The sequence below is a fragment of the Petaurus breviceps genome, unplaced genomic scaffold (genome assembly GCF_028583685.1).
Source record: "Petaurus breviceps papuanus isolate PSGF00001 unplaced genomic scaffold, PetGlider_PUasm1.0 90792, whole genome shotgun sequence".
In the NCBI taxonomy this organism is placed as follows: domain Eukaryota; kingdom Metazoa; phylum Chordata; class Mammalia; order Diprotodontia; family Petauridae; genus Petaurus; species Petaurus breviceps.
In genome coordinates, this window is record NW_027187347.1 from 10,524,227 (window position 1) to 10,544,433 (window position 20,207).

The 20,207-nt window shown below is 37.4% G+C and overlaps 1 protein-coding gene across 1 annotated transcript in view; it reads left to right on the forward strand.

Moving 5' to 3' along the window:
• QTRT2 (queuine tRNA-ribosyltransferase accessory subunit 2) overlaps positions 1-20,207 on the forward strand; it is a 52,946-nt gene that overhangs the window by 22,528 nt on the left and 10,211 nt on the right. The window contains exons 6-7 of the mRNA XM_069069909.1: positions 162-361; positions 6,134-6,285. Coding sequence (XP_068926010.1) covers positions 162-361; positions 6,134-6,285 — 352 coding nt within the window. The remainder of the gene's footprint in view (positions 1-161; positions 362-6,133; positions 6,286-20,207) is intronic.

Here is a 20,207-nt window from a genome sequence, read left to right on the forward strand (position 1 = left end):
GGCTGCAATAGATGCTAAAATGCCTCTCTCTTACTTCCAGGATTTAAGGTTGACTATCGGTATCTCAGGAGAAATAGAGGGGCGTGCATATGTTATCCGTTGTTCATCCTTTCTTTTTCTCCTTGGCCTTCTACTGTTTCAATGCTCCTTTTTCAACCTAGGTTCTTCAGAGTTGTGTGATGATTGGAGTGATTGAAGGTGGTGATACACTAGAGGAAAGGCAGAGATCAGCAAGGGAGACAGCAAAGCGACCTGTGGGTGGCTTCCTCCTGGATGGTTTTCACGGAGATGCCATGACAAAGGAGACGAGATTGCAGCTGATGTCATCTGTCACAGCTGAGCTCCCAGAGGACAAACCAAGGTTAGTGTTAAATTAAGGGTAAAGTTAGGAATGGGATGGAGCAGATGGATATTTGCATATTGGGTATCATTGAAAACTTTTGCTTATTCAAAGACTTATTACTTGGGTACTTTTGGGCTAACTTGGCTGTTGGAGGGAAAAGCTGGAATCAAGGCTGGTGATTTTGATGAAGTCCTATACGGATTGCTGGTATTTATTTGATGATTCCTGGCTTCAGGGGTCTCCAACCCTCATAATGTGAATTATGATCATCTAAAATCATAATATAGGGGAAGCCAAGATGGTGGGTTAGAGGCAGCAACCCAAATAAACTCTCTCAGCATTCCCTTCTAAATAATTTTAAAATAACACCTCAAATCAAGCTTTGGAATGGCAGAGCCAACAGAAAGGTCAGACTATTTTTTCCCAGACTAAAAAAATTTAGATCAGCAAGAGAGCTTTGTAATACCCAGATGGGCATCTTCCTAGAGCATATGCAGACAGAGCACCAGCAGTGAACATAGCACTGGTCACAGCAACAACAGTTCAGGTAGCTCTCAGACCAGAGACAGCAAAGGGGTCAGAAAACTGATCAGAAAGAGATTACAAGGGACCCCCTGGGTATAGCTGGTACTGACTGGCAACTCTGTTACTCATACACAGTTCTGAGTTGCAGTTCCAGGGCATAGAGGAGTGCTGGTTGGTCACAAGGGAGCAGGGGCCTCAGTCTCAGGTCTAAAGAAAGAGCGCTAGTGCTTGTGGCTACAGGGGTTCAGAGGCCCTTCTTGGGTGAAGAGTGCAGACCAGGAGAGCAATGACCATACGTCTCCCAGGATCACATCACCTTGGAAGCACCAAAAACTTGCAAACTTCCAGAACTAACTCTGAAAACAGCAGCATGAAAAAACCTGAAGCTTGTTACCATACCTCTCTATCCCCAGGTGAACAGAGCCCAACTTTAATATGAAGTTCAAAGTCAAGAAATAAGCTGGAAAAATGAACAAACAACAACCAAAAAACTCTTGACCATAAAAAGGTACTACAGTTGCAGGAAAGAACAAGACATAAGCTCAGAAGAAAACAATAACGTGAAAACATTTATAAACAAAGTGTCAAAGAAAAATGCTGATTAGACCCAAGCCCAACAAGAATTCTTGGAAAAGTTAGAGATAAGAGTGGTAGAGGAAAAATTGGAAAAAGAAATGAGAGTGATATAAGAAAATTATGAAAAGAAAATTAACAACTTGGTAAAAGAGGCACAAAAAAATACTGAAGAAAATAATACCTTAGAAAATAGAATTGGTCCAATGGTAAAAGAGGCACAAAAATTCACTGAAGAAAAGAACTGCTTAATAAGCAGAATTGGCCAAATGGAAAAAGAGATGAAATCTCGCTGAAGAAAATAATTCTTTAGCCACATCACACCTACCCTGGCTAACATGGCAAAACAGGAAAATGATACATGTTGGAGAGGATGTGGGAATGTTGTTGTTGGAGCTGTGAACTGATCCACCCATTCTGGAGAGCAATTGGAACTATGCCGAAAAGGCTATAAAAATGTGCATACCTAGCAATGCCATTTCTAGGGCTGTATCCCAAAGAGATCATAAAAATGGGAAGAGGACCCATATGTACAAAAATATTTATAGCAGCTCTTTTTGTGGTGCCCAAGAACTAGAAATTGAGGGGATGCCCATCAACTGGGGAATAACTAATTAAGTATGGTATATGGTATATGTGGTATATGAATGTAATGGAATACTATTGTGTTATAAGAAATGATGAACAGGGGGATTTCAGAGAAACCTGGAAAGACTGAACTGATACTGAGTGAGGGCAGCAGAACCAGGAGAACATTGTATGAAGTAACGGCTACAGTCTATGAGGACTGAATTTGATAGACTTAGCATTTCTTAGCAATGCAAGGACCTAAAACAATTCCTAAGGACACATGATGGAAAATGCCAGCCACATTCAGAGAAAGAACTATGGAATCGGAATGCAGAACATAGCAGACTATTTTCTTTTTTGTTTTGTTTTTATTTTGTTTTTTTTCTTTCTCATGGTTTTTCTCATTTGTTATAATTCTTCTATGCAACATGAGTAATGTGAAACTGTGCTTAATAGGAATGTATGTGTAGAGCCAGTATCAGATTGTGAGCTGTCTTAGGGAGGGGGAGAAAATTTTAGACTTAGGGAACTGAATGTTGAAAAACTAAAAATAAATAATTTAACAAAAAATAAAGATAGTAAAGCAAAAGGAAAAAAAAGAAATTTTTTTTTGCATTTTTTTGGAGGGCAGTTGGGGTTAAGTGACTTGCCCAAGGTCACATGGCTAGTTTTTGTGTTAAGTTTCTGAGGCCGGATTTGAACTCAGGTCCTCCTCACTACTCACTGTGCCACCTAGCCACCCAAGAAAATAATTCTTTAAAAATTAGATTTGGGTAAGTGGAAACTAATGATTTCATGAGACATCAAGAAACAATAAACAAAATCAAAAGACTGAGAAATAAATAGAAGAAAATTTGAATCATCTCATTGGAAAAGCAACTGACCTGGAAAATAAATCTAGGAGAGATGATTTAAGAATGTTTGGACTTCCTGAAAACTATGATCAAAGAAAGAGCCTGGACTTTATATTTCAAGAAATTATCAAGGAAAAGCGCCCCAATATCTTAGATCTAGAGGATAAAATAGAAATTGAAAGAATTCACTGATTACCTCCTGAAGGAGATCCCAAAATGAAAACGCCCAGGAATATTATAGCCAAATTCCAGAGCTCCTAGGTAAAAAATAAAATACTTCAAGCATCCAGAAGAAAGCAATTCAGATATTGTGGAGACATGGTCAGGATCACACAGAGTTTAGTGGCTTCCACATTAAAGAAGCTGAGAGTTTGGAATATGATATTCTGGAAGGCAAAAAAATTAGGATTAGAACCAAGAATAACCTACCTAGCAAATGGAATATAATCCTTCAGGGGGAAAAATGGATATTTAATGAAATAGAGGACTTTCAAACATTGCTGATGAAAAGATCAGAGCTGAATAGAAAATGTGACATTTCTACAAAAGATTCCGGAAAAGCATAAAGAAATAAACATGAAAGACTAATCAATAAGGAACTTGATAAAGTTAAATTGTTTATTTTCCTCTATGGGAAGATGATACATGTAACTCCTAAGGTCTTTATCATTATTAGAGTAGTTAAAAAGACTTTACATAGACAGATGGCACAGATGTGAGTTGATTATATTGGAATGATCTCTTAAAAAAATGAAGGAAGGAGAAAGAGAGATGTACTGGGAGACGGGGAAAGAGAGGTAGAATGGGGAAAATTTTCTCACATAAAAGAAGTACTCAAAGAAGAGTTTTTACAGTGAAGGGGGAAATGAGGGGTGTCAGGCAGTGCTTGAACCTCACAATCTCCAGAATTGGTTCAAAGAGGGAAGAATGTATAGACCCTGACTACAAATTGAAGTATGATGTTCCCACTTTTATTTATTTCTCTTGCTCTTTGGGGGGGGGGGGGGGGGAAGACTAATATGGAAATATGTTTTACATGATTTCACATGCATAATTGATCTCATATTGCTAACCTCAATGGGTGGGTGAGAGAGTGAGAGGGAGGGAGGGAATTTGGAGCTAAAAGTTTAAAAAGAAAAGAATGTTTAAAATAAAACATTTTTTAAAACTTAAAAAAAAATCATAATATAAATTTTAATAGGCTTTTCCCCCAAAACACATGTTCTAGATTGCCAAGTATAATATTTCTGTTTATATGTATAATATATTTATTTTGAACTGCTTTCATGTTTGAGCTTCATAGCAACCTAATGAAAGTTAGTTTAATTCAACTTGAACATTTTAAAAACAGCTATAATGTGCAAAGCATTGTTCTACTTAGATTCTGTTAGACAATGTTCTAGCTTACTAGACATTGTTCTCGCTTACATTCTACTAGACAATGAGTGATTGAATAGATAAATAAACATGAGATAATTTGAGGACAGAGAGAGCACCCAATGGGAAAATGGGTGAGAAAGAAGAAAGTATACTTGACTCGTCATTTCTTTATCTTCTTTATACTTCTCATATTTCTCTTCTTCCTCATGCCATGCCAAGATAATCATTGGTATAGATTCAACGTTATGTAGAGGTTGGGGTTAAGTTGGTGGCCCTTGATGGGGGTTCTTTAAAGAACTGGTTGAGTTATGGGAAAAGAATCAGTTAAGAACTACTTAACTGTCTTAAAATTTAAGCAAATATTGAACTTTGTTGTTTATGAAAGCAGAAAGCCCTGACATGGTTAGAGAAGTTGGTTCTTTTGTTTTCGTAGATGATAGGGACCACTATTAGGGACTGGTGAACACAGATTGTCTGTAAGATTTCCAGGTTATGAATAGTGAACTGCTGAATGGTGCTGTTTGTACCATGATTTTTTCACTTGTCATCCTGTATGCTTTTCATTGATATAGTTTCTTTGATGGCATATTTCATTTGCTTCTGTTTTTTTTCTGGTTTCCAAAGCCCTGATGAATTCTTGTGATGGATGAACAGAGGTTCAGTCCGTAGGAATTCTTGTTAAAGTTTAGTTGGTGTGGTCATGTTCTGGTTTTTAAAAACTTGTGCAATTTCGAGATGGAATGTTTGTTCTTTGTTTCCATTTATATGCTGCCTCTCAACATTGCAGCAAGTGCTGCAAGTCTTGAGTCCTGTTTGGATTCTCGGATTTGTTGCATCAAATATCCATTATATCCCTTGAAAGAAATTGCAGCGGAGAAACAAGTTGTGTCTTTGTGTTCTGGTGGAATGTTAAACAACCTTTTCCTGAACTTGGATAAAAAACTAGGGAGTCTTATAATCTTTCCCCTGACATTAAAAAAGTAGCCAAGCATAGTGTTAAAAAAAAATGAAAACTAAAAAAGCAACCCAACAACAAACTGTTAAAAATGACAACCAGCACAAATCTTTCTTATCCTTTCAATTTGTTTTACTGACTAATCATTAACCATGTGAGGGCCCTTTATCAAGGAGCTCACAGTTGTTGCCATTTGCAGACAGAGGTTTTATTACACGTTATGGTGCAAGGAAAATAAAGGCAATTTTATTCTTAGATCCCAAAGCAGAGCTGTGGTTTTGATTGCTAGAATTGATTTGCAGATTTATGAGTTTTCAACCCATCAGTTGAGCACACCTGAAATATGGTTGATAAAATTCTGTTCCTGGACCAGTGCACAAAACATCATAGGCTAAGAAGTCAGAATATGGGTTGTGAGTTACTCAGGAAGAAAGATACATATCTGTACTGTTCTGAATAGACAGAAGAGAAGAAAAGTTCACCCCAAGATTCTTTACCTTGTAGGTTTTGCCATTTTTTTCTCTTCATTTACTGTGACGAAATAGCTCTTTTGTAGCTATTTTCAGTGGTACCAAACCTAATATAGGCAGATAGTTAGGTAGCACAGAGCACTATGCTACTTATGACTTCTTAGAATCAAGAAGTCCTGAGTTAAAATCCTGCCTCAGCCATTTCCTAGCTGTGTATGACCCTGGGCAAGTTTATCAGTTTCTTTATCTGAAAAAGGGGATTAAAATAGCACCTCTTTCATAGGGTTATCATATGGATCCAATGAGATATGAGTGCTGTACAGACTTTAAAGCACTAAATGATTGTTAGCTATTAATATTGTTGTTATTATTAGTGTCTTGTTAATGAAAAAAGACATTCTGATTGAGTGGTTTTGTTTCTTGGATTGTTCTTGAGTTATTGTTTTTGTGTTTTACTATGTAGGCTTATCTGTGGTATTGGCCAACCAGATGAAGTCCTGGAGTGTATTGAGGCAGGTGTGGATCTATTTGAGAGTTTTTTCCCTTACCAAGTGACAGAACGGGGCTGTGCTCTGTCTTTCAGTTTTGATTACCAACCTAATCCTGAAGATACAGGTGAGTCTCCTGAAGATACCATGAACACAAAATAGGAACTTTGCAGTTAAGTTCACAGCCCGTGTTGTTCTCTGCTGATGTTTTCTCTACTCCTAGTATTAATTCTTGGCTTAATTGTTTCAATATTTGACAGTTTGGTCCAATGGATATATAATTTCATTGATGTGGTACTTCTTTCAGTTGTACAAATCATAGCTACTCATATGTCTGGACTTATCCAGAGCAACATTTATCTTTGTCCTCTCATAAGTCCTCAAGGAGGGTCTACCAGTTATGCTGTGAAGGCCTTTCTCTAGTTTTCTCAACATTGTAGAGATACTATTGGCCACCTATCAGTTACATCCTGCTATGGAAATGACCCAGCTTCTTTTCTCCTCAGATGTTTCCCTGATCACTTTCCCATTGCTTATAGAATACAATCCTTCATTGATCACGCACTGTGGCCTCCTCATGCTCTGATCTTTCCATTGTTCTTTTCATAATTCACAGTTTTGGACACTGTGGTATTCTGTGACTGACCGTGACAGAAATTGGGACTAAAAGAATGTACTGCTTTTGTTCAAGGAGTGGGGTTAGGTTGTTAAGAGCACTCAGCAGTTTCCCAAAGCCAAACAATGCAGCTTGTTCTCCTTGTCTAATTATTCATTTCAAAGCTCAGATCTTGTCCATCTGCAGAATCTGTTAAAGATATCTATACTGATGGCACAACTCCATAGGTTTTCCATCCACCTGCATTACATAGCCTGAACAACAGACTTTCTACATCCTCTTGCTTCTCCCTAGGTGGGTAGTCAGAAATCTTTTGAGTGATCATAGACCTCATTTAGAAGACTCTGTAGTGTGCCATCACTTGATATAAACAGCACCATATTATCTGCACTGGGAGCCTCTGGAGGACATCACATCCATAGGAAATTCTTCTTCTGTTTGGAATGTTTTTAAAACACTCCATGACAGTGTCAAATACCTTTTGGCAAGTTTCTCTCTCCTCTGTCTCCCTCTCTCCTCTCTCTCGTAACTTGCTTGATATTAGCAATCAGAGTTATCAAATAAGATTATTTCTTCTTTTATCTTTCAAAGAATCTTCTCTGACTTTGATATACGCATTGAAAACAACTTGTTGGGGCAGCTAGGAGTCAGGAGGACCCGAGTTCGGATCCGGCCTCAGACACTTAACACCCACACAAAAAAAACTAGCCATGTAACCTTGGGCAAGTTACTTAGCCCCAACTGCCCTCCAAAAAAAAGGCAAAAAAAAAAAAAAGAAAACAACTTGTTGAAGTCAGTTGCTTTTATATAGCTAATAATAAGAATGCCCAATAGGAATTGTATACTCTGCCTTTTGGTTGATTGTGTGAAGGTAAAAGTGCCTTCTGTAAAATATGACTTGGGAAAGTCTAGCCTGTCTATTCTTTTCTCAAGCCCTTATCAAACATTCCCTTAATGGGTGTGTGGATTAATCTTATAAAGATTTTAGAGGTGGAAAGGTGATTAAGCAAGCACTTTTTTAAATGCAAAGTATACTTTACTTCCCATTCTGCATTCCAGTGACCCCTGGCTTCCTTGCTGTTCCTTGAACACAATCCTCCATCTCTGGACTCTGACCATTTGATTTCATGGCTGCTTTACCACACCAGAACTATCTTCCTTTTCATCTCTGTCGGCTGACTTACTTCAAATCTCTGCAATGGACCTTTCCCTAACCTTCCTTAATTTAATACCTTTCCTTTGAGATTATTTCTAATTTTATCCTGTCTGTATCTTGTTTATTCATGGATATTTTCAGGTTTTTTTCCCATTAGACTTAGAGCAGGGAGTTTTTTTGGTTGGGAGAGCTTCGGCTTCTTGCCCTGGGCTGAGGAGCCTGGCACAGCCAGCGCCACGTGGCAGCTTCAGCTCCTGGCCTGCAGAGTGTAGGGGGACCAAGCACCAGTCTGAGGGGTAATCGCTCTTGCTTTAACCTGTTTGGATCTGGATTGCAGTCTAGGGTGGAGGTCCTGGGGTGTGTGACCAGCTTGCTAGAGCGTGTGGAGGCTTCAGAGAGGGCACCCAACTAATACCTACGGCAGCTGAGAAAACCCCAGCGTTTCGGACAAAAGCTTCCCCTTCTGGTGGCAGAGTCCTACTGTGGCAAAAAGCCCAGGGGTCAAATGACTGAGGGGCGACATGACCAGACAAAGGAAGCAAAAGAAACAGAAGACTCCAACATTAGACTCCTATTTTGGGAACAAAAAGGAGCAAAGCATGGAACAGGAGGAAGACAGTGAAGTCAGAACTCCTGGACCAAAAGCTTCAAAGGAAAATACGAGCTGGTTACAGGCCATAGAGGACCTTAAGAAGCAGATAAGAGAAGTGGAGGAAAAATTGGGAAGAGAAATGAGAACGATGCAAGAAAATTATGAACAGCCTGACTGAGGAAAATAACACCTTAAAAAACAGACTGACTCAATTGGCAAAAGAGGCTCAAAAAGGCAATGAGGAGAGGAATGCCTTAAAAAGCCGAATTTGCCAGATGGAAAAAGAATCTCAAAAGCTCAATGAGGAGAATCGTTCCCTCGTTACTTTAAGAAAAATCGAGATGATGTTAAACAGATCCAAACAAATGAAAGAATAGAAGGCAGAAGAAATATCTCATGGGAAAAACCACTGACCTGGAAAATAGATCCAGGAGAGATAACTTAAAAATTATTGGACTACCTGAAAGCCATGATCAGGGGAAGAACCTAGAAATCATCCTCCAAGAAATTCTCAAGGAAAACTGCCCTGATGTTTTAGAACCAGAGGGCAAAATAGAGGTTGAAAGAATCCACCCATCACCTCCTGAAAAAGATCCCAAAAATAAAACTCCTAGGAATATTATAGCCAGGTTCTGGAATTCCCAGATCAAGGAGAGAATATTGCAAGCAGCCAGGAAGAAACAATTTGAATATTGTAGAAACACAGTCAGAATAACCCAGGATCTGGCAGCTTCTACACTGAGAGATTGAAGGGCCTGGAATAGGATATTCTGGAGGGCAAAGGAGCTGGGATTAAAACTAAGAATCACCTACCCAGCAAAACTGAGTATCATGTTTCAGGGGAAAATATGATCATTCAGTGGAATAGAGGACTTTCAAGCATTCTTGCTGTAAAAACCAGAGTTGAATAGAAAATTTGACATCCACATACAAGAACCTTGAGAAGGTAAACAGGGAAAAGAAATCATAAGCCACTGATCAATGTTGAACTATTAACATTCCTACATGGAAAAATGATAATTGTAACTGATGAAACTTTTCTCAGTATGAAAATAGTTGGAGGGATTAGAAATATATATATATATGTATATCTATATCAGAGGGTATATGGGTGTATGAATATGTGTGAATGTGTGTATATATGTTTACAGGTATACATAGATAGAGGGCACAGGACCAATTTAATAGGAAGGGATAATACTTAAAAGGGGAAATTAAGAGGTGAGAGAGGAATATAATGAGAGGAGATGGAGAGAGACAGAATGGGGTAAACTCATAAAGAAGAGGCAAAGGTTACGATGGAGGGGAAGAATAGGAAGGCAAAAGGGAATGGGTCAACCTTATTTTCACTGAATTTGGCTTGGGGAGAGAATGAAATACACACTAAATAGGGTATCTCGCCTATAGGAGAGTAGGGGAAGGGGATGAGAGGGGGGATGATGGAAGGTAGGGCAGGCTGGGGGGGAGGGAAGTTAGAAGCACTCACTTTTGAAAAGGGAAGGGATCAAAGTAGAGAATAGAACAAGTGGGTGGTGGGATAGGAGGGAGGGAAATATAGTCAGTCTTTTACAATATATCTACTATGTTAATATTTTGCATTAGCTACACATGTACAATCTATACTGAACTGCTTATCTTCCCATTAAGGGTGGGTGACAAGGGAGGAAGGGAATGAATCTGGAATTCAAAATTTTAAAATCAAATGTTTAAAATTGAATGTATATATATATATACACATATATACTATTATTAATACTATGTTACATGTAATTGGGAAAGAAGATATACAGGCACTGGGGCATAGAGATCATCCCCCATGCTCTACTGGAAAAGTCTATGGGAGAAGATATGGGAGAGAGCAGATTGGAGGAGGGGATATCCTGTGGGACTGCTATTTTGGGGCGGTGGGTAGGGAAAAGATGGGGAGAAAATTTGTAACTCAAAATCTGGCGGAAATTAATGATGTAAATCAAGTTAATAAAGCATTTGAAAAATGAAAAAAAACATAACTAAATACAAGACAATTTAAGGAAGAAGAAAGCATGAATAACTAAGACTATTAGGAGAGGCCTTTCTTAAGAGGAAACATCTGAGAGGATTTTTAAAGAGAAATTAAAGATTCTAAGAGATGGACTGGAAGAGCGAATGTGTTTCTGGACTCGGGGACAACTTCTGCAAAGTCTCTAAGTACTCTGGCTTTTGTGGCAGTAGTTAGGGATGTGTTCTTATTTACTTTTTCTTGGTAGTTGTATGGACTATGATTTTTTTTTCCCCAAGCATTTGATACCCTCCCTTTTCAAAATCTTGAGAACTGATGTCTCAATTGTCACCTCCTTTGTAAACATCCTCATTGTATACTCAGTGCAATAATCAGTGTATAATCAGTGCAAAAGAAGCACCTGGAGGGCCTCACCATCTGCTCTTCCTATCTTTGTTTCTTTAGTGCCATTTCTCCTTCTGGAGTTGAGTCCAAATGCAATGGCTTCACCATCTTGGATAGAGAAAAGGTCTTGGTGCACAGGCTCTGATGATTTTCAAAGGTTTTTTTTTAAAATGTGTGTCATGGACATTGCAATATGAGATGACCAGGTATTTCATGAAATGTTTTTGTTGCTTTGGTTTCCTTTGACTTCGCTTTAACTAGATGAGGTGGAAAGTTAATTTCGTGTTTAAATGATAGATTGATAGGTAGATTCAGAACTGCTTCAATGACCAGACTCTAAATAGTGAATACTGAATTTCTGTCAATCAGTCTAGAGCAGGGCTACTTAACTTGGCTTGGCATCTGGGAACTTCTGTGTGGTTTGTTTGTTTTTTGTTTTTTTGGTTTTTTTTTTTTCAATATTTTGATCAGCTAGCCAGCAAGCATTTACTAAGCACTTTCTGTGTGCCAGGCTTGTGCTAGGTGCTGGGAAAAACTTGAAATTGGCATGGGATCTGGTAAGAAATGAAGAGGAAGGAAGCTGTTCTTTCGATTTTGAAAGACTTGATAAGGGTTTCTCATTCAGATTAGATGATGACTTCAGACTATGCTAATTCTGTTTTATCCCTATCCTGGTGCCTCATTGTGGGATGGAGGTTACAATGGGTTGTGGAAAGGTATCCCAGGAGAATTTAAGATTTGACTGGCCCTCCTAGCTTGAAAAGTTTTGAATATGGACTCTGATGGAGCTGTGTATTTGTTATCCAAGGACTAGTCTTGCTAAGCTTGGAGAGGTTCATCGAAAGAAGGTCATCTTTAGATGGATTGTTTGGCCAGAGTAACTCACAGAGAATTGTTTTCTAAGGTATCAGGGCTTCATAGAAGTATTGAATTTTGAAGCATAAAACCATTTTTATAGTGAGCAGAGTTTAAAAACATTAAACTTCTTCTATTCACATCTAAGAAAAGAAACATTCTGAATGAAGTGACCATAATTTTGAACAAGGAAAAGAGAACCTTTGAACTCTTTGATAAAAGTTAATTCATTTTTCTTTAAGAATCCTTTTCTCTTTGCATGCTCTAATGCTTTTAAATTATGGATCCTTTTCCATTCTCAAAGATCTAGTATTACAGTTAGAATGCCTTAGTACTTTCTGTGAAAACATTAGTTTTTCCAACATGCTTTCCCCTTTAGAAACTGCCTCTGTGGTGTAGAGGGGGGCTAAGATGGCAAAGTAGAAGAAGCAGTACAGCTCAGCTATGTCCCACAATTAATCTAATTAATAAACAGCTTACCTTAAGATAAACAGTAAATATTTTCTACATTCCTTTAGGGATGAAAGTGAAACACTATAGGCCTTAGAATCCTGAGGGATGGAGGAGAAACTTCTAAGGTTATAAAGACTTCTAAGGTTTAAAAAATAAATACCTATAATCAAAACACAGGAACAATTAGAATTCTTCAAAGAAATGATACAAGAGTTTTTAAAATGTTATAAAAGAAATGAGACCTATAAAGGAGAGTATTTTAAAAAGGATCAGCAACTTAATGGAAGTGATATAAAACTTTAGTAATCAATTTCCCCAAAATCAGAATGGACTAAATGGAAATTAATAATGCTAAGAGACAGTGAGAATTATTAAGACAACATCAAAAGAATGAGAAAGTGGAGGAGAATGTAAGACATATAAATGACTGACTTGGAAAACAGTTCAAGAAGAGATAACTTAGGAATCGTGGGTTTTCCTGAATCCAGTTACCAAAAAAAATTAAAAAGAACCTGGATATTATATTGCAAGAAATCATTAAGCAAAATTGACCAGACATATTAGAACAAAAGGGAAATCTAAAAATACAAAGAATCACTGATCACCTCCTGAAAGAAATCTCAAAATGAAAACTCCCAGGAATGTCATTGTCAAAACTTAGAACTTCCAGAAAAAAGAAAGAAAAAATCACAAGCTGCTAGGAAAATAGATTTCAAATACTCAAGAGCCATAATCAGGATTTCATAACGTTTATCAGCTATCACTTTTAAGGAGTGAAGAGCATGGAATAAGATATCCCAAAATGTAAAAAGGAAAAAAAAAAAACTCCAACCAATTCTACAGCTAAGAATAACTTGCCCAGAAAAATCAAGTATCATCCTACAAAGAAAAAAAATAGATCTTCAGTAAAAGGATTTTAAAATATTCATTATAAAAAATGGAGCTACAGAAGAACTTTGAAATAAAAATTATGAAAGTTAAGAAAAAATTTAAAGGTAACTACAAGTGAACAATCAGAATGAACTTTATAAGGAAGAACTGTTTGTATACTAATAAGGAATATGATGTTAAAAGGATTCTTTTAGAATCTTAATATCACAGGGGTCATTGAAGTAGTTTTTTGGGACAGAAGACCTGTTGTAATGTTTTGAAGATACTATGTGAAAAAAAGAAAAAGGAAGAGGGAGAGAAGACACATTAAGAGAAATGGGAGAAAAGATGGAGTAACTTGTTAAGATACATAATCAAGTTGTGCAAGTAGAACTAAAAGCAAGCATGAAGAAGTAAGAGGAACAACTGTTACTTCAACTTTACTTTCATTAAACTAGTTAAAGGAGGGTAGAACATATAGACAATGTGGTGTAGAATTATATTAAACTCAGCAGGGATACAAGAAGAAACGGGAATAGGGGAAAAGGCAATATAAGAGGGAAGATAGATCTAGGGAGGGATTAATCATTAAAAAAAATCATAAACTTAGAGAGGAGATAGTTAAGAAAAGATTGAAGGGGGGGAAAAGAGTGATAACTTGAAGTAAACAGGAAAAGAGAAATATAAAGAAGAAAAAGCATATGTGAATAGGAAACAATTAACTACTATCACTACAAATGTGAAAAACTCACCCCTCAAACGGAAGCGGTTACCCCGGTGAATTTGAAAGCAAAATCTGACAGTGTGTTGTTTACAGAAAAGACACTTGAAACATAAAAACACAGTTAAAATAAAGGATTAGAGCAAAATCTGTTATATCTTAGCTGAACACAAAAAAGTCAGGAATAGAGATTATGATGTTAGACATGGCAAAGGCAATAGTAAAATTAAAAGAGATAAAGAGGGAAAAGCTGCATTTTGCTGAAAGATAATATAAATGATGATTTTTAAAAAATAATTCACATATATAGCATAGTTCTGCAACTTTACATTTACCATGTTAATATTAAAGTTTATTTTAAAAATCATTATTCTATCTATTCCAGAAAAAGCTTTTGATAAATTGTTTTGCCAGTCACTGTTGTTAATGATGCTTCACACTTCCATTTCCTTTTTCTCCTTAGTCACACAGAAAAGGTAGAAAATCAGCTTCTGATTATATCCCTTCTCTCAGGTGTCTAAGGTGGGTGGAGGCAAGGGTATTTCTATAGGCTGCTTTATAGAACTTCCATGTTCTCTTGAGCAGGGCCCTAATTCTTCAGACTCCTAAGAGAATGTTGTTTCTTCAGACTTTCTACTGAACTTTTCATTTGTTATTTCATTTTCTGTTTTTCTTCTGTCTTCTAAACTCATCTTAAAACCAGAACTGAACCATAAGTTTGTTGAAGGTCCTTTTAGTGTGGCACTTTTCATTGTTTTGGGTTTTTTTTAATAGGCTGCTACCTTTTCACAAGAACTCAATCATTAATCTAGATGAAAAGGCATCTAGGCACAAAGGAATTCAGATGGACTCAATTTTTAGAGGATGAGTATTTTGTTTAGCCTTTAAAGCAGGACAAAATATTCTTTTTATCCATATATTATAAATGTTCTACAAACACCAAATAAATTTTCATTACTCTATTTCCAATCTGAATTCTTTCCATCAGCACATTTAGGGTGTTCCAAAGTTTTCAAATTATGCTTTATTGAATTATTTGGGACAAATTGTTGCTTGATAGCAAAAAACAAAAAGCCTACCTTTTTTCATATATGGGAAAACTCATTAATCAGAGTCTTCAAAATTTGATGATTTATCACATTTATTTATGTAGCCATTTCTACTGACAAGGTGCATGTAAAATAATTTATTAGTTCCAGAGGAATGCATGAAATAAAATTATATTGTGGAGTATATTTTATTTAGGGCAGCTAAGTGGTACGGTGGATCAAGTGCCAGGCCTGGAGTCAAAGTCTCATCTTCCTGAGTTCAAATATGACCTAAAACACTTTCTAATGGTGTTGCACTGGGCAAGTCCCTTAACCCTGATTGCTTCAGTTTCCTCATCTGTAAAATGAGCTGGAGTAGGAAATGGCAAACCACTTCAGTATCTCTGCCAAGAAAACCCCAAATGGGGTCATGAAGACTTAGACATGACTGAAAATGACTCAGCAACAATGGCAAATTTTATTCAGTTCAAAATACAGTTTTTTGGAAAAATGCTATGAAGTTAAAAATGGTGTGTAGCAAATCTTATGCTTCATTTTAAAAATTCAAATGTCTGTCATAGACTTCTGGTAAGATATTAGAATGAGATGTAAGATGCCCATGTTTCTCAGTGTTGTCATCAGAAAGAGCAACTGAAATGCAAAAGAAAAAAGCAAAGCTACCAAAATGTCTGCAAAATAAAAATGCCTTTAAAAAAGAAAAGTGGGTAATCAAAAGTGATGAGCAAACTAAAGAAAGTTTTTGATGAAATTAATGCCCACAGTACCTCCAGAAACTAACCTTCGAATTCTCACAAAGCATGTGAGTATAAGATAATAACTACACTGAAAGAATTCAACTAAGAAGTTTGTTTTTGTAAAAAAAGACTTTTAAGTAAACATTTAGGGCTTGTGTTTAATGTTTTCCTTAGGCTAAGATTGGGATAGGATTAGTTCTAGTGAAATAAGGTATATCATATTCCTTGCTGTCAAAAACAATATAGTAGAGAAATACACATATCCATATATATATATATATATATATATATATGTATATGGATGTATGTGTTTAAGCTATTAAAGCCTCAAACTATACCAAGACTTTTGGAAGACTATGTAAATAGAAAAAAAAAATTAAACTAACCCTAAATGTTATCCCCAAGGTAACATCACTAAATGAGACCATCAATATTTAGTTGCTACCAGCATAACAATAATATTTACAGAAAGAGCTAACTGAATTGTAAAAAAAAAAAATCAAAAAAGCAGTTATAGTGGGAGATTTGAACACCCTAATACAATGTTCAGTCATTTCATTCATGTCTGATCCTTTGTGACCCCATCTGGGGTTTTCTTGGCAAAGATACTGGAGTGGAAGGGGCAGCTAGGTGGTGCAGTGAATAGAGCACCGGCCCTGGAGTCAGGAGGACCTGAGTTCAAATCTGGCCTCAGACACTTAACATAAAAACTAGCCATGTGACCTTGGGCAAGTCACTTAACCCCAATTGCCCTCCAAAAAGCAAAAAAAAAAAAAGATACTAGAGTGGTTTGCCATTTCCTTCTACAGCTCATTTTACAGATGAGAAAACTGAGACACTCAGGGTTAAGTGACTTGCCAGGGTCACACAGTTATCAAGTGTCTTAGGCCAGATTTGAATTTACAAAGAGGAATCTTTTTTTTTTTTTTTTGCCTTTTGGAGGGCAATTGGGGTTAAGTAACTTGCCCAAGGTTACACAGATAGTTTTTTTTTTTTTATGTGTGTGTGGGTTTTGTGTCTGAGGCTGGAACTGAACTCGGGTCCTTCCGATTCTGGGGATGGTGCTCTACTCACTACACCACCTAGCTGCCCGAAGAGGAATATTTCTGACTCCAGGTCTGATAACACTATCCACTGTGCCACCTAGTTGCCCCAGTAACAAACTCAGATAAATAAAAAAGATAAACTAGGGGGAAAAAAGGTAAAAACTTAATAGAGTGCTGAAAAAAACAACAGATCTGATAGATACATGGAGAAAACTGATAGGGATAGGGAATATGCTTTTTGCTCATGCATAATAGAATGTTCCCAGGAATTAATTATTCTCCAGGATATGAAAAAATGCTCAACAAATTTAGAATTTAGAATTTAGGCATTGGAAACATGTTTACAGACAAAAACAATAGAAGTAAATTGAATCAAAAGATGCAGGCCTATATGGAGATGTAAGATATATTGTTGAGCAATGCTTAGGTCAAAGGTCACATCGAACTAGTAAGAAAAAAATCATATTTAGGATTAATATAAGGTACAATATATCAGATTTTTGTGATTTAACCAAAACAATTCTCTGAGGCAAATATTTATCTCTGAATACTTATATTGAGAAAAGAATTCGAGGTTATTGCATTGAATTTGGAGTTGAAAAACTTAGAAAATGAACACATGAACACAGCAGAAACATGCATGAGAAATCATTAAAGGAGAAAATAACAATTCAAAGCAAGAGAACAATCAAATAAAAGCTTGTTTTTTAAAAGAGCAATAAAATTGATAATGATATTTAATAAAAAAAAATTACAGTCCCACAGTTGAAAAAAATCCTCAGATATCTAACCTGTGCCTGCTCAAGAAAACATTTTACAGTGTCTCAGAAAAGTAATTACCTGGCTTCTGTTTAAGGACCTTCAAGGAAGAAGAACTATACATTCCTCCCCCAAATCAATCCACTTTTGGATAATTTTAATCACTGGGAAGTTTTTCCATACATCTTGCCTAAATTTACCTCTCTATAATTTCCAGGTATTGCTCCTGGTTCCTCGGGGCAGATCAGCCTTTTGGGGGACAAGCAAACAATTCTAGTCCCTCTTCTATATAATAGCCCTTCAGGTATTTGAAAACAGCCATCCTGTTCTCCCTAAGCCCCTTTACCTCCTGCTTAAATATTCTCCTTTCACCAGCTCATCTTAGGACACGGTGTCCAGACCCCTCCTAATCCTGATCACTCTTCTCTGAACACATTCCTCCTGGTTCCTTCTGTGATGTAGTATTCAGACTGAACACAGCATTCCAGATGTCGTCTGTTACTTCATTGAATTTAATGTATTTCTGTGCCAAACTCTTTGTGCATGTGTGTGTGTGTTCATCTCTCTTGTTCAGTTTACATAAAAGGGCATGTGATGCTCATTCTCCTCAATTCTTCTTCCATATTTGTATATTATTCTCTTTGCACATTCCAACTTTGAGTTCTGCTTTCTTGTTTCTCATTTTTTATTTTTACCTAATGTATTCCTTTTCCCCTTCTCTTAAGGCTATCAAAACAAAAACCCACCCCAGGCTCTGTCTTTGTTTGATTTAACTCCCAGACACTGGCTTCTTCACTTATATAAGTGTTTCATTGTTACTGGGCTCTTCCAATTGTCCAAATATATTTACCTTGCCAGGTTTCTCTTGACTCTTGTGTTTGGATTTTAGAGTATATACTCAGTGCTGAACTTTTCATCAGAAATCCTTGAAGCCCTCTGTGCCACTGAAGTTTATTCCCTCCCCCCCAAGGCCATACTCAGATCCTGTAGGGTGTATTTGCCTATTGAAATATCACACTCAGACTTTCTCTCCTTTGTAGTAGTGTCCTAGATCAAATAAGATATAGAATGGGATTAAAGTATTATATAAATGCTAGCTAACAGTGTAGTTGTGGTAGTGATCATGCCACTCTTTTGAAATCTTGACTGTGGTTCCTTGGAACATGAATGCTTTCTTTATGGCCACCTATACTAAGACTTTTAGGATACCGTATATACATATTATGTATTTTTCTTATATTAGATGTTTTTTCTACTATTCTAATCTAATAAATATTTATTATTAAATGCCTACTGGATGCCAAGCACTCATGCTAAACCTTAGGGATACAATTAAAAACAAAGACCATCCCTGCCCTCAAGGAATTTATAATCTAAAGAGACAACACACTAAAGGAGATAGGGAAGAGGAATGGGGAGATGAGACCCTGGGTGTTTCATCTAGAGCCAAGGGCCTCTTGTTCCATGGAATTGGAACCAGACAAGGCAGCAGGTACAATGTGGAGTGAGTAACTGAGAGTCCAGTTTCTGCCCTCTATATAGGAAGGAACTAGGAGGGGTTTGATCCTCCAGGCTTCCAGTCAGAGGGGAGAGGAGGCTGAGGGAGGTGGTATCAAGATTTGAATTCATCCCTGCTAGGTGCTGAAATGAGAGGTGATGAGTTTCCCCTGGGAGTGGGGATGGGGGCCATCTCATAAAGTGAGGAGCTCTTCCTCTAAAACAAACAATGATCCCCTGTTATCTGTGGATTAATCCCTTGTTCTCCGGAATCAATGTCTAGAAGTACCGGAATAGACCAAGTCCAGGTTCAAAACTATCAATTGCTCTTGAAAGGGGTTTAGGAGTCAAGTCGTGGTACCTGTTGGAGAAAAGGAGAGAACACAGATGCCCTGTAATCATAATTCGCCTCTGCATTGTCACCAGTCATTCTTGGAAGTAGAGCAGCAGAAATACTGTGTAATCAGTTGATTTTCAGTCTGTAAGCATTTCCTAAGTACTTACTCTATGCCATGTGTTAATACTGGGAGACAAAAATGAAACACTCCTTGCCCTCGAGGAGCTTAACATTTGAACAAAAGAGACATCATATATTGGGTGTGTGTGTGTGCATGCACATGTACGCCCGCACACACATACATAAAGAGAAATAGATACAAAGCAGATACAAGGTCAAAGGGTAGGGAAGGTACCAATTTGACTGTTAAGAAAAGCTTCATGCAAAAGGTGGTGTTTGACCTGAGAATTTTGAAGGAAACAAGGGATTTCAAGAGTTAGAGGTGAGGAGGGAGAGCATTCCAGGCATAGTGGGCCATCAGAGCAATACCACAAAGATGGGAGATGGAGGACAAGAAGAAGGCCAGTTTGACTGGACTTGTTGGTATGTGGAGAGGAGTCATTTGTTAATAAAGCTGGAAAAATAAGTATAGGTCTGGGACAGGACATAAACCCTGGTCTACCTGACCCTTGTATCTGCTCTGCCAATGCTACCACTCATTCAGGAAACAGGCTCAGGAAAATAGTGGAATATAATGTATACCTCCTGAAATACCACTTAAAGCAGTGATGTATCAATTATGTAGGCACTGACCTACAGTGTTTCCCCGATAATAAGACCTATCCCGAAAATAAGCCCTCCCCTTACTGTGTAAGATTCCTCTAAAATAAGCCCTCCCCCGAAAATAAGCCCTATTGAGATTGCTACTGTAGTGAAGGTGATCCCCTGCGCTACACGCTACATTACGGTACCCTCTGTATGCACCGTCCCCCCTCCCCCCCCGTGAAATGCACGCCGCACTCCGAGCTGCATCCAATCAGA